Here is a 15,583-nt window from a genome sequence, read left to right as displayed (position 1 = left end):
TTCAGGTGAGAAATGATGAACCTGATGTGAAAAAACACCATCATCATATTAATAAGTACCAGCGTTTATTGAGCACTTACTGTGTGCCAGATACGAAGTTCTTCAAGGGTAATCTCATTAATTCTCACAACAACCCAGATAGAAGTTCTGATTGTTCCCTTTTTACAGATATGGAAACTGAGGCACAGAGAGGCTGAAAAACTTGTCCAAGGTCACACAGTTCGTAGGAGGCAGAGCCAAGATTTGAACTTGATGATGGAGTATGATTCCAGAACTCTCGCTCTTAACCATGGAGTTCCACTAACACAGGCATTTGGGAATGTAGAGAGGGCAAATTTGAGAGATGTTTAATTGGAAGAGCCTGTGGACTCAACAAGCAGAAGTGTGCCTACAAGCTCATTCTAATTATGGGTGAAATAGAAATAATGTTTATTCAAGCACTGGGGTTTTTTTGTTTTGTTTTGTTTTTGTTTTTTTAATTTAGAAACTACATTGCTTGGTGTTTCTTGTGTGCTTACTTTGTGCCAGGCATTGTGCTGAGCCTTTATCATATTATATAATTTAATCTTAGCAACCGTACCAAGAAGGTACTGTTTTTGCCATTTCACAGATGAGTAAACTGAGGCAAAGCATCCTGGTTAGTGTCCTACAGAGAGGGAGACATGAACTGAAACTCACTTCTGGCTCAAAGGCCTACATGCTTAACTACTGACTTCTCTAGCCTGCTTTCCTCAGAATGCTTATTAATTGAGTAACAGTGTCTCATTGGTTATTCCTCTGACATTTTTCTCTTTTTCCAGTAATCTTGCACAAAACTCAAATTTAGTGCGACTGAATCTTTCTGGGTGTTCTGGATTCTCCGAATCTGCCCTGAAGACCTTGCTGAGCAGCTGTTCCAGGTAGGAAAGATTTGAGACTTGATTATAGAACTGTTTTTGCAAATACACAATTATCCCCCACACGAGCGAGGAATTGGATCTATTCCTTGAGCTATTCCTAACTCTGAGCTCTTGAGGATACGCAGCATCCTTCACCCTCTAACCTTTCTGTTCAAACTGCAGAGCCAAATTGGTTAGGTTTGAAGAGGACACTTGTGTAGTAATCCCCCCCCCTTTTTTTTTACTATTTAAATAAGGAAAATTTAGTAATGTGTTTATCAATAGTATGGTTGAAATTAATCTGTTCATACCTGACTATACAGTCAGGCTTTTTCCCTGTAGTATCTGTACCTAACTAATGCACATATAATAAATTTGGGTGACTCCATTAAAAACATCCTTATCTCATGTAATAATGTTAGCATATAAATAAGGCTACAGATACAGATATTACTAAGTAAGAGGAGGACGTGGCTCACAGAATACTGTGTGTGTGTGTGTGTGTCCTTTTTAATATCCCTTGATCTTTCTGCTATAGCATTGTACCTATGTCTCTTTAATGATTGCTGAAAGTAGATTGCCTTTGGATAAGAGTGTTATCCGTGAGGTAAAAATATATGACCCTACATTTATTCAGCAATGTCAGGAATGGGGTGTGTGGCTTAATAATTGGATATTGTCTTTGAATTCATTTGCTCAGTCATCAGAAGTCAGATAAGATGAAGAGACCTTTTGCAACATTCATGTCTCTTTATTGGGTATAGTCCCTCAAATTTTTAAAGCCTCTCGAGTGATTGTTCAGTCTCTGTGGTTGTTTGCTGACAGCCTGGGTGGTTGAGAGAAAAAAGAGGCTAGAACTGCGCCATCTAGTCCTTTAATGAGGGTTGAGTCACCAGGAGGAGGAGAGAGTGTTCCCTCCATTTCCAGAAGGGGGCATCACTCACTAAGACTTGGGCTCAGATCCCCTGGCGACTTTCTGGGGGCAAACCAGGGCAGGGGGGTGTGTCAGGAGGGGAGAGGGCAGTTTCAACTGAGCAGAGGGAGCTGCTTCAAGAAGCAGAGTTTCTACACATGAAATGGTAAGGAGTCTGTGGCTTTGTGTTTTCTTTGCAGCTTTGAGTCCGTGCTACCAAGAGCCCATTCCTGTGTCCTGGTTTCATGCTTTCCTTCTTTCTCCTCTGGTGTGCAGATTGGATGAGCTGAACCTGTCCTGGTGCTATGACTTCACCGAGAAGCACGTGCAGGTGGCTGTCGCGCATGTGTCCGAGACGATCACCCAGCTGAACCTCAGCGGCTATCGAAAGAACCTGCAGAGATCAGGTAAGCCCCTCCCTTCTCGGCAACCACAGCAGTAGTGAGTGTGATTTCCTGAAGAGCTCCCAAGTGCTGTCCTGCATTGTTGGTCACCTTTAATGCAGCGCCCCTGTTCTCAGTCCCATTTTTCAGATGAGGTGACAGCTGATGGGAAAGGGTAGGTAAAGACAAACAGCTGGTGGGTAGCATCGAGATTGGAATCCAGAATCTCGAAGTGGAAACCTTTATACTTGAAACCAATTTGTTTTTAAGCAGAACTTGTTCAGTCCGCTACATTAGTAGGAAAGACCTGCAAGAGAAATTAGATGAATGCTGTGTTTGATCCGTATTAAGCGGTGGTTCTCAACCAGGGGCAGTTTGCCCACAGGGGGGCACTTGGGGAGGTCTGGAGACATTTCTGCTGACTGCAGCCGCGGGGGTGGTCCTGGCCGCTAGTGGGCAGATGCCGGAACTTCTCGTAAACGAGTGCCCAGGACAGCAGAGTAGCGCAGAAGGATAATCTGATCTGAAATGTCAGTAGTGCCACGATTGAAAACCCGTTATAAACTCTGTTTACAAGTTCATATTTACAGCTCTTCTTAATTCAATCTAAGAGGACCGTGAAGTTGTTTAGTTGGAATGCAGGCATTTGAAGTCAGGGGCAATGTGTGAACGTTAACAGTCTTTATAAGCTTCAGCGTTCACTTAGCTTTGTTTATTTTCTTATTTTATTTTTTTAAAGATTTTTTAAAAATTTATTTGAGAGAGAGAGAGAGAGCACAAGCAGGAGGCAGAGGGAGAAGCAGACTCCCTGCTGAGCAGGGAGCCTGACGCGGGCGCTCAATCCCAGGATGCTGGGATCATGACCTGAGCTGAAGGCAGACGCTTAACCGGCTGAGCCACCCAGGAGCTCCCAGTTATGCTTTAATTGTCTAATTAATCTGATGACAGTATTATATAGTCATTCTCAAAAATATATAAAATATGAAAAAACCACCAAGAAAAACAAATCATCAGTAATCTCACTAAGCTCTTGCTGGGCTTTTTCCTGCATAAAAGTGTTTTTTAAAGTGGGATGTAGTGTGTGAAATACTTTGTAGTATGCTTCCCCCACCCCGCCCCGCCCAGATAATTCCATTTTTAGGAGCTACACCACATCATTTGCATTGGCTATGTATTCTGTCAAATAGATCTGAAATAGCAGCCACCAAAAAAAAAAAAAAGAAATCTTGCCATTTGCAGTGATGTGAATGGAACTGGAGGGTATTAATGCTAAGCAAAATAAGTCAATCAGAGAAAGACAATTATCATATGATCTCACTGATATGTGGAATTTAAGAAACAACACAGAGGATCATAGGGGAAGAGAGGAAAAAATGAAACAAGACGAAACCGGAGAAGGAGACAAACTGTAAGAGACTTGTAATCATAGGAAACAAACTGAGGGTTGCTGGAGGGGAAGTGGGTGGGGAGATGGGGTAACTGGGTGATGGGCACTGGGGAGGGTATGTATTGTAATGAGCACTGGGTATTATATAATACTAATGAATTACAGACCTGTACCCCTAAAACAAATAATACATTATATGTTGATTAATTGAATTTAAATTAAAGAAAAAAATATCAGGAGGTAACAAGAGATTATGCAAATAGAAGTTATTTAAAATGGGAAAAAAAAAAGAATCTCAAGCAGACTCCACACTGAACAGGGAGTCCAACATGGGGTTCCATCTCAAGACCTGAGTCCAACATGGGGTTCCATCGATCATGACCTGAGCCAAAACCAAGAGTCGGACATTTAACTGACTGCACCACCCAGGCGCCCCTAAATTTTTTAAAGTATTAAACACTTTGAGGAATTTAACTAAATAAAAATATAAGTAATTTAAAAAAAAAACAGATATGGAATAATTTGTATCAATTCAATAATAATTTCTATACTTGATCTCCTTGTAATGGACTTTTAGAGCCTTTCCAGTTTTTTCCTTTTATAAGCAACCTTGTCATGGACAGAGACAAATCTTGGTGTGCATTTCTAAGGATGGATTCTTAAGAGTGGGATTGCTGAGTCAAGGATTAGGCTCTGTTCTTAAGCTTTGGGTCATTCTTGCCAAATTGCCTTCCATAGATTTTAAACTCCCCCCAGCAAGCAGCCTCTTCACATTGAATCCCACCACCGGTTCTTCCCTGTTCATCCCCAATGCCTCATTGACATTTCCTTATCTGAATTTCCCGTTTCTTTATTGAGAGTTTTCTGAACGAAACAAGGTTCTGGGTGCGAGGTTGAGAAACTCTGCTGTAGGCAAGCTGCTGTTAATCTGTCCAAGTTTGGCTTTAAACTCTTCTCTTTGTTCCTCCAGAAAAGAATAGAGAGCTTGTTTACCAAACTCTGGCAAGAATAATACGTAATAAAATCTTGCTTGTTAGACACATTCAGGGCAAGGTCAAAGATCCCGAGTTTAAGTTGAAGTGTGTGTGTTCTGAGTTATGCAGTGGGAATCAGAGATGTTTCAATGTCTTAACAGTGGCCCCCACTACTCCACTATTTAGAAGATAATATGAATGTCCGTTTAGCTCCTAGACTGGTACCGGTCGGCCCGGGGTCAAGTTCCTGCTCTGCCGTTTCCTGAGTAGTCTTGAGCAAGTTGCTAAACATCCCTGTTCCTCAGTTTCCTCGTCAGTAAAACGGAGATAGCAGTGGAAGCCATCTCTTAGAGTCGTAGTGAGAAGGAAGTGGGTTAATCTCATGATGCGTGTTAACCCTAGTGAGCGTGTGGTGATCGTGGCTGTTATTTTTGCCACCCCCATGGGGCGGTAGGGAAGCACCCAGGGTCATGGATTTGACCTTGATTTCTCTAGATGAAATCACCTCTCTCCTTAAAATAACAGGTTAGATTTGGGGGTTTAAGATGCCTTCTGGCTCAGGTGGATCTCCTCCAGCTCAAGGCGAAATGAAGGGGACAGTGTGTAGAGAGCATCTTAGTAGTGACTGCTGTTTACTAACCCTTTCTGCTGAGAGACGCCAGGGCTTAAATGAGGGCTGGACACTAGCCAGTTCTACCCCCCCGGTGGCATCAAAATGGGATTGGATCTAATTGGGGATTTGGGGGCTGGCTGGTGGGCTGTCTCCGTGATGGGTCGCTCAAGATTGTCCTGTGCACTTCTTCATTTTTTAGTCACTCATTAAACCAATGTTTATTGAGCACCTATGATGCACAAAGCCCTGTTCCCGACTTGGGAGCTGTGGCCTTGAGCAAAACCGATGAAGTCACCGCTGTGCAGTGTACGTTCTGGCAGGGGAGCCAGACAACCCACAAATAACTAAATGTGATGAGAGGAGGTAAAAGCAGGGAGGAAAAATGGAGCAGAGTGACCAGGCAGAGTATTGGTGGGGGGGGGGCTGTTTTCAGATGGTTTCGGCCAAAGAAAAGGCCTCTCCCTGGAAGTGACACCTGAGCAGAGGCCTGATTGAGTGAAGGCATGAGCTGTATAGATAAGTAAGGAAAGAACATTCTGGAACTGGGACAGCAAGTGCAGAGGCCTTGATAGGGGAACCGGTGTGAGAGGGAGCAAGGAGCACAGTGATAGGAGGTAAGATAGCCCAGGGTTCTCTAAGCCAAGGCAGAAGGTTTGTTCGGATTTTCTCTGAGTGAGATGGGAAGCCGCGGTAGCATTTTAAGCAGGAAATGATAGGATCTGACTCCCCTGTAAAGGTCGTCTTCTAGTGCTGTGTTGAGACAAGGCTATAAGAGACTCGGGGGATGACGTGGGACGTGGCAAGAAATGATCAGACATTCAGAAGCCAACAGGCTGGATGTGGGATGTGAGAGAACAGTTGGGTGTGCCTCCCAGGGTTTCGGCCTAAGCAGCTGGATCGGTGATGTTAGCACTTTCTCAGAGACAGGGAAGACTTTAGGGAAGGACCACATTTAGAGGAGAAATGAAGTATTTGCTTTTAGGCATGAATTTGAGTGCCTGTCCCACATCACAGTGGGTATGTTGAGAGTTTAAAATGCAGCTCTAGGGGTGCCTGGGTGGCTCAGTCGTTAAGCGTCTGCCTTTCGGCTCAGGGCGTGATCCCGTTGTTCTGGGATCGAGCCCCACATCAGGCTCCTCTGCTGGGAGCCTGCTTCTTCCTCTCCCACTCCCCTGCTGTGTTCCCTCTCTCGCTGGCCGTCTCTCTCTGTGTCAAATAAGTAAATAAAATCTTTAAAATAAGTAAAATAAAAATAAAAATAGAATGCAGTTCTAGGATTCAGAGGAGGGGAAGGGGCTGAAGACAGAACTGTGGGAAGAAAAAAACCCCAACCGTGAATGAAGCTTGTTTATTTTTAAAAATAAATAACATGTTTTGATTCATTTTCTCTCTTTCTTTCTTCCTTTTTTTTTTTTTTTTTTTTAAAGAGAGCAGTGGGGAGAGGGGGCAGAATCCTAAGCAGGTTCCACATCCAGAGCAGAACTTGATGGGGGTGGGGCTCGATCTCAAGACCCTGAGATCCTGACCTGAGCCAGAATCACAGGTCGGACACTTAACCAGTTGAACTACCCAGGTGCCCCTATTGATTCATTTTCTGATTGCAAAGTAGCACATGTGACTCCCTTCCCAATTCTGAAGTTACCTGTAATCCTACCACTCTCGGGTGTACTTCCTTCCAGCCTTACTGTAACCCCAACCCCATGAACCTTTTTCCCTCTGTGAGTTTGTGTATAAGTATGAGTTTTTGAGTGTGTTTTTACTGAAGTGAGATTGTAGTGCGTTGTATGTATTTTGTTTTGTTTTCACTATACAATATAGCTTGAATATTTTTTAATGTCATGAAATGTTATTTAAAAGCTTTTGAGTAACCGCCATTGGCATTGCATTCCACAGAATGGATGGAGGTTAACAAATTAAAATAATTGGGGAAGGGGCTATTATAAGTATTGCTAAAATGAATATTTTCATGCACACCTCATCGTTGTTCTAAAAGTAGAATTACTGAGCCAAAGAACCAAGTGTATAATGCCCGGCCACACCAAAAAATCAGTTTGCTCCCCTGAAAGGCTGCATAAAATTAAATATCCACTTGTAATATACATGGGACCTGCTTTATTATATTTCGTCAAGTCTGGATATTATGATAGAATTTTTTTTCATTTGATAGCTGAAAAGCAATATGTTAATTTTATTTTTCCTCTCTTGCTCCATTTTTCTCTCTGGCCAGGTATTGCTTCATATTATTTGCCTGTTTTCTATGTTTATCTTTCTTTACTCTTCATATAAGACCATTAACTCTCTGTTTAATGTATGTTGGAAACATTCCCAGTTTTCTGATACTTCTTTAATTTTGTGTTTGTTTTTCTTTAACATGGTAGACTTAAAATTCTTACGTAGTAAATTATCAGCGTTTCCTTTATGTTTTCTTTTGTGTTTAGAAAATCCTTACTTATCCCAAGATCCAATGAATAATTACCCTACATTTTTGCATTTTAGGACTTTTTAATATATGTGGAATTTATTTGGAAATATTGAGTTGGAGAAATAAGTTTTTTCCTGCTTGTAGTAGCAATATCATTTTTAAAAATAACCTATGATTTCCCCCACTAATTTTAAGTGCCACCTTTATAATACGTTATTTGTTTATAGATGATGGTGTTTGGTTTTGCGTTTTGCTAGTGAGTGGGGTTTTTTTTTCTTTTTTCCCCCACGTAGGTATTGCAGATACATAGATAAGCTATGGGTTGTTATTAACTTACCAAATTACGTAGTTTTCTTACTATTTCCAGTTGATTCTCTTGGATTTTCTAGGTTCAGAATCTTATATGCCAAGATGATGATTTTGTGTTTTATTTCTGAGAGTGTGACTCTAATTGCATTCATTGTTCCAAGCTTCTAGCGCAAAGTTTAACGGTAGCATTGACAGCTGTTGACAGTTGCCTTGTTCCTCATTTAACAGTGACCATCATTTTCTTCCCTAGATGTCTCAACCTTAGTTGGAAGATGCCCCAATCTTGTCCACCTAGACTTAAGGTATTTTTTTTCGTTTATTTATTTTAAAACAAACATTGAAAAATCACGACTGCTCATTGAAGGAGGAAAGGATCTTAACATGTTGAATTGAAGGAACCAAGCGGCCTGTTATTTCTGTTTTCTCCATCTGGACTGATGCATAGGTTTTGAATCTGCTCTTCTGCTCTGTTCCAGCGATAGCGTCATGCTGAAGAATGACTGCTTTCCGGAATTTTACCAGCTCAGCTACCTCCAACATCTCTCACTCAGTCGGTGCTATGATATAATACCTGAAACTTTACTGTAAGTCTTTCATTTTCTAAAAGTAGGAGAAGACAGGGAACAAAAGAGATGCCACTTGGTACTAATATCTGCTGTTATTAATAGCAGATGCTTAAAACTGGCACATCTGGAGGGGAGGCGGGTGGAGGATGGGGTAACTGGGTGACGGGCATTGAGAGGGCACGTGATGTGATGAGCACTGGGTGTTATACGCAACTGATAAATTAATGGACACTACATCTGAAACTGGTGATGTACTATATGTTGGCTAGTTGAATTTAAATTAAAAAAAACTTGAACATCATCACTGGTGTACCACAAGGAGGTTAGGGAAGTGCCACAAAACAGAAAAATCAAGGCAAAATTTTTTGCTTAAAAATATCTTGGAAAGTTGACCGGGATAATTTACTAAACATTTATTATTTAGCTAGAAACAGGTTTAAATATTAGAATGCCACACTCTGGTATCTGGAAGCCTTGCAAAATGAGAAGACCGTGTTTTTACCTCCAGGGAGCTCAGAATATAACTGGGGAGGCAGACCTAATGGGGACTTTCTTCCCTGCTCCCCCACATTTTTCAAATCAACTCCAGTTATTCTGAAAGGCTCCCTCTGGGCTGAGATGAAAATTCTGTAATCTTCTAGTGATGTCTATCCTGGACGGTGGTCAAAGAATGGGAAGAATGGCACCATGTAAACGGTAGATGTCATGAGTCCGGTGCTATCTTGGAATGGGGGAGACTGACATCCAAGAGAGTTAAGTGATGTAAGCTGAAGCTGTAAAGAAAGTTAATGGCTGAGCTAGGTCCGCACCCTAGGTTTTCTGGGCAGATGAAAATAGTCCGTAGCTAATCCAGTAGCTGTTATGAGGGTTCATTTTGCACCTGCTCAGCACCTTCCACAAAATCAAGGGAGTGCAAAAAGGAGTCTGGTCTGTCTGTCTTTTAGAAGGTGCTATTCCCACGTCATCCTAGGAGTAACATTGTCAGTTTATTTTTAAAGTTTCCTTTCTTCTATCCGCAAAGGGCCAGAAAATCCTTCTCGTGTAGGTGTAAACGTATAGCAGTTTTATTGAAAACCACAAGAAGTCAATATCTTGAATTTGGCCGGGCGCCCTGCTTATTCCAGCCAGTATGCCTTGACTGAGGCTGTGGCCTCATGTAGCTCGCTGTCCGAAGGAAGTAATTTAGCTTCTGATTCCTACCAAAGAAGGTAGTGAATTTGAACAAAGAATTTATGTAGTCCTCGAACGATTGGTTTGGATCTTCTAAGTTAGTCTCAAGAATTAATAAATCAGATACATCAGCTATATAGGGTTAACTAGTAGAATTATAGAATCCAGTAATTACATTTTTAATTAATCACTTTAATTAATCTTGGGGCTCAGGGTCTCAGCCAGTTTCTCGTTTGAAAAAGCACTGCCTAAAAGGGATGGTCTTCACTTCCGTGGCTCTTAGACGGTAGGGCGTGAGCTCCTCTATATGGAACCCGTATTAAAATCTTGTGCCCTCTAGTATCCAGAACTCCTAGGGGCCTCTAGCGTCCACCCAGAGAGCATCTCTGTCACCTGTCTCTCCTGTCCTAGCCATCTGGGCTTTGGCGTCATTGCCTGTGCATCCCCTGGGGACGACAGTGATCAGTCTTTTTGGTTGCTTTTCTCAAGAGAATCTTACCCAATCTCACTTCTGTTCTTTCTCTCCTGAGAAAGAAGCTAAGCAGGTAATCCCCAATGCTTTTTCTTGAGCAGAAGCTAAGGGACGGCTGTGAGCTCTCAGTTTAGTATTTTCGTCCAATAGAATAATAACACTTGCGGGGTCCTACCTGCAGGCAGAGTGAATGGGTGGTTAAGGGCGCAGACCTCAAGTCACGGACCTACGTTTGAACGCTCACTGCCTTGTTGTGACTTGTCTCAACCTTATCTTGAAATAAGAGAAATGGACATCAGGAGTTTAGATACAAATCAGACGACCAAAAAAGAATGAGAACAGAGAGAAAAAAGATGCTCTCCTTTTACTTGAAGGTAAAAGAGTGTGTTTCTTCAGGCATTATGTAAATAGTACACTGGTTAAACCTTATGAATCCATTAAAATGAGTTTGCCGGTACCCTATCATTAGAAGTTTCTTAAGATAAAGTGTTATTTTCTCTAATTTCATTCTGGCAGCTGATGTACTCGAAATTCATAGTAAGACTTCTATGGATCCTCAATAATAATTTTGAGAAAGCCATTTATGCTAAAGAATTTTTATTTCTTAGAAGTGGGAAAATAAAATTTGAGTGACTTTCTTCTGTAATACTAGTGCTTTAGAATGCTTGGGAAATCGTAGGTTTTTCTTCTACGGGTTATGTCCACATTGTATCTATTCCCTTCGGCCTGAAGTTGTCTTATCCCCTATGTCCAAACTTTCTTCTGATTATTCCGTATCTCTTGTTCAAGTAAGAAAGCCACGTTGGAGATAGTAAACTGATCTGAGATTAGGAGAAACTAAATAAAAAGTCTGTGGTAGGAGAATTTGTAGTTAGGGGTTTACTAGATTTTATAAGGAAAACAGGATTGTGTCATTCAGGTAAGGTGTGAACCTGTGAAAGGGTCTATAAATATCTTTCGTTTACTGGGATGAACCAAAGATACACAAGACAATATCCTTTTATATTTCTTAAATTGGAAACAATGGCACTTCAACTGTTTATTCATTGCAGTTTACTGTCCTTTGGTTGCTTTTCAGTCTAAAGATAGATGCTTATAAATTTGTTCCAAGATGACACATGTACTAAGGGGCGTTCACTGTTGTTTTGTTTTGTTTTATTTTCGGTCTCCTTAAAATTGTGAAAGACTTTCTGGCTTTTCAGCCTGGATCACCCACCATCCCATGGTGTGCAGCTCACTCCTTTCTCACCTAGGACACCTGAGTGTCTTCTGAGAGTCTGCTGCCATTTCCTTCCTCCCACCAAGGTTCCTTCTCAACGCTGTTGCAGGAACATTTCTTCTGCCATCTGCTATACATCCTTTCCTCCCACGTACTGTCCACTATAGAATGACTTAACAGTTTGGCTAATTCGGATATCCCAGCACCCAAATTCTCATTACAAATTCTCATTCTCAAATACTCAGATTTCACATAAGAGGGATTTAAGGTTGGGGCAGAATTGCTGTCATCGTAAGTGATGTTGAGTGTAAGCGTCTCTGTGCTGCGACCTTTCTTTGCACTCCTGTGTCTATTCCAGAGGTTAGTTTACCTTAAGAAGAATAGTACTTTGTTATTCCTTATTGTCTTTTTTGTCTGTTGTAATCCCCAGATCTTACTGTCCTTTTATGAACACCAAGCATATTTATCTTACTTAGTACTTTTATTTTCTAAATTACCCTTCATCTTTATTCATCTAACATGTATTAAACATCTGTGGTGTTTAATACACTTGTTGAAAGTAGGATAAATTCATTTAGGGGTAGTAGGGTGACTGGGCGAGTGGGTTGAATGTGGAAAGTCCTAAGGCCAGTGAAACAGTTTGAGTTCCGTAAACAAGAGGGCAGCATCAAAGGCTTGGAGGGTGAAGGGGGTGGAGGGGTGACATAACCTGAGCTAGGCTTTAGGAAGATGCCTTGGACATTGACATATAGAATAGGCTGGAAGGAAGAAAGATTGGCGACCAGGTGATAATTGCTATGAGGAAAGTGGTTTTTTTAGCAGTTATCGGCAACATGAAAATATAAAGGATGCTTCTAACGCTAGGTCATTGATGTGTTCATTGATCTGCAGTGGGATTTTGTTGATATTCCAAACTAAATATTCCCTTTCCTAAGACTTTGTACCGTGTGTCCCAACCTGGAGCAAATACAGATCAGAGAGATGAATTTCTAGCACATACATCTGAGTTAAGAAGAAAGAATCATTACCTAGAAGTATTTACTTTGGGGAAACAGTCTCCCTTTCTCGTGGACCAGAATGTCACTGTTGACAGAACTGTATTTCACTTAATGGGAAATAGCTGAGAAGAGGATTGGCATAGATGTGACCCAAAAAAAAAAAAAGTGCTATGTAGAGAAGTTAGATGGCTTTTGCCTCTCGTAGAAAAGGTGTGACCAGTTACTCCTTTTCTCCACCTGCACCCAACTGCATAGCCCTGGCTAAAGTACCTTAGTGACGTCGCTGTTAGGTTTTGTCACAGGTAATGGACTTACTGAGAAGTTACCTTAACTTCTGGTGTTGTTCTTTTGAGAGGAGGAGACTAGTTCAAATAAGGTCAAGTCCATACTTTGAAACTACGTGTAACCTGTGGTGATTCTTTACCATCACCAGCTTCTAGCTTCACACCATACGGTAACTCCTCTCAATTTAAATCAAGAATGGAGAAAGGAAGCAACTATGGTTGGATTTTAAATAAACCTTGGGGTATTCAGGTTGTGAGAAAACATTTAGCAAAACGCGCCTGCATGGGTCCTCAGGCCATATTGTCCGAGCCGTAGCCTGTGCTTTCGCTTCGATTCACCCTTGCTCTTTCCTCAGATCATTGATGGCAAATTATGTTTTCAGTTTGCGTTTTATGGACTATGATACAAGTGGCAAAAATTGGGTCATGGAACTCTAGGGGATCAGTCACCATGGACTGCTACTCTGAAAGGTCTCTCTTCCTTTTCCAGTGAACTTGGAGAAATTCCCACCCTAAAAACACTACAAGTTTTTGGAATCGTGCCAGACGGTACCCTTCAACTGTTAAAAGAAGCCCTTCCTCATCTACAGATTAATAGTTCCCATTTCACCACCATCGCCAGGCCGACCACTGGCAACAAAAAACCCCAGGAGATATGGGGCATCCGATGCCGGCTGACACTACAGAAGCCCAGTTGTCTATGAAGTGTTTATTGCAGGATGCTGTCCCCACTTTTCTTTGGAACAGGGAAATAGGCAGGTAGCCCGCTTGCTGGAGCACTTGGCTGTTTTTATGCTTGGTTTTCCCTTTGCCTTCCTTCTGCAAGTATATCAGACAACCGTTTGAGAGCGAAAACTATAAAGTTTTGCTTTTTCTAAATAACCAGGAAAGCTTCGGTCACTGCTTCTGTGCACTTAAAAGCCTAAGTTTAAGGCCTTTTGGAATTTTAGGAGAGCCTGTAATTTCAGGATACCTTAAACAGCAAGATTTGAGCCACCTCTTTCAAGTGTCCTTCTTATTCAGTCTATTTAGAATCAAGCGTAAGATTCACCACCAGCAAATCATTTTCACGATCTATATGGTAGCTTTCTTCTATTTAATTTCGCAGTATTGCTTTGTAAGACAGAGATTGGTAGAAGTATTTGTATTGTGAACGGAACAAAAGGAGAATCATAGGATAGTAGCATTTGTGGCAATCTCTTCCGGAGATCGAAAAATAGGCATTTTAACTTTGCCTTTAGATTTGAAATTAGGCTCATGGAAACAAAGCCTTGGGCAATTCACCTGGAAATCTAAATGAAAAACAACTAACCAATCAGTGGTAAAGAATTGGTACAGAATTTGAAGGCTCAAGAGGCAGTTTTCTATGACGGGTTAATCTGAAGTATCCTCTAATGCACCTTCGTGAAGTTTCCTTCATGCCCTGTGTTCCCAGAATTCTGAATTAGCTGAGGAAATATAATTGTGGTCTTCTAACTTTCTGATCAAGTGATGTTAATGTGAGTTCTTTAGCTTTTAAGATGACTTGCTTTGTTTTAGAAAGGTGGCAGTAGCCAGTCTTTATTCTTGAAATGTTGGATGGAACGCCAAACTGAAGTTGCCTGCCATTTTCCTTTATAGCCAAGGTTCTTAAATTTATTTTTATATTATTCTAGAATCAAGTATTTTTAATTGCCTTCTTAAAAAAAATTGTCTCCCACAATGATTGTTTGAAAGTCATTGTTTTCTAAAGTTACTAGACCTCGAGTTCCCCAAGAACTACATGTTCATTCACTCACAAATGCAACCTCGGAGTAGGTGTGGGTTCCATGCAGTTTCAAAGCAGTAAGACAACTTGAAACTTATAAAGTTAAGACTCAGGTGTGGAATCTTTTGATAGCAGCAGTGATTTTTTTTTTAATGGTGTCTAGAAGAAAAAGGATTACATTCTACTTAAAAAAACAAAACACTAATTTCTTTAAATTGATGACCTTCCCATATGTTCAAAATGGAACAAAAAGAGCTAAAACCTGTTATTTCTGTTCACATTAATTGTTTTTAAATCAGACTTTTCAAATGTTAGAAGCAACGATATGAAGTGCCCTTATCAGCTCAGACCTAAGGAAGAACATTTTAAAGTGGCATTATACGGGAAATGATTGTTTTGATTTTGTACTAGTTAAAAAGTGCTAAATATACTACATGAAATTATTGTTTACAGATTAGTGACAAGGGCTGATGATAGGATCCATTTGGACTGTGATTTCCAGATGCCCTCAAACATACAGTACTTCCAAACTCAAGTCCAGCCATAAGCTATTTTGCTAACATGTCAGAGTAATCTGTATTTTTGTATGTGATTTCTACTTTTATAGACCTGTTTTAAAATAAAACACATTTTTATAAAAACGAGTTGTTCCACTAAGTTGTATTCCTTTGTTCTTTTTCTTTTTTCCTTAAGCACTATGGTTAAAAATAGAAAGCACTGTACGGTGTGCCTTTGGTATGGTGTGTCCTTGGTCCCAGCCCTCTAGTTAAAGACCTGCAAAACTAGCCCTAAAATGGTCCGCTTTGTTCCATCCACTTCTTATGCTTTCTGTCAAATTAAAATGATAGTGTGTAATGCTTTCCGAGAAAGTGCTAAGTACAGGCTTATTCTTATCTTTAAAGTGCTTCTAAAATAGTAATATTTATAAAACATTTGGAATTCAGGTGATTAATGTGATTCTCAAAGCAGCTAGTATCACTTTTTAAATATAGACTGGACCAGCTTACGCTGTATATTTTACTCTTGTTAGGAAACTGTTTGGTGCACTGTCTCCCTAAGAGGTCTTGGGAATTCCATTCCCTTTGACCCATCCATTCAAATGGTAGAATGGGGATTCTTACTCAACATCCCCCCCCCCTTTTTTTTTTTTGCTGCTTTTTGTTATGCTGTTATCACTTTTATGCTTTCTTCTTTAATTATGAAAAATGTCAATTACCTGCAAAAATTAGAGACTGTCATGAACCTCAT

The 15,583-nt window shown here is 40.7% G+C and overlaps 1 protein-coding gene across 1 annotated transcript in view; it reads left to right on the top strand.

Annotated features, from left to right (window-relative positions):
* Positions 1–14,979, top strand: part of SKP2 (S-phase kinase associated protein 2) — a 33,641-nt gene extending 18,662 nt beyond the window's left edge. The window contains exons 6-10 of the mRNA XM_002923371.4: positions 801–899; positions 2,068–2,198; positions 8,130–8,181; positions 8,356–8,463; positions 13,079–14,979. Coding sequence (XP_002923417.2) covers positions 801–899; positions 2,068–2,198; positions 8,130–8,181; positions 8,356–8,463; positions 13,079–13,292 — 604 coding nt within the window. The 3' untranslated portion in view covers positions 13,293–14,979. The remainder of the gene's footprint in view (positions 1–800; positions 900–2,067; positions 2,199–8,129; positions 8,182–8,355; positions 8,464–13,078) is intronic.
* Positions 14,980–15,583: the final 604 nt, after the last annotated feature.

Source organism: Ailuropoda melanoleuca, chromosome 3 (assembly GCF_002007445.2).
Source record: "Ailuropoda melanoleuca isolate Jingjing chromosome 3, ASM200744v2, whole genome shotgun sequence".
NCBI classification, from domain to species: Eukaryota; Metazoa; Chordata; class Mammalia; order Carnivora; family Ursidae; genus Ailuropoda; species Ailuropoda melanoleuca.
Note: the sequence above shows the minus strand (reverse complement) of the source record. Positions and strands in the feature narration are given on the sequence as shown.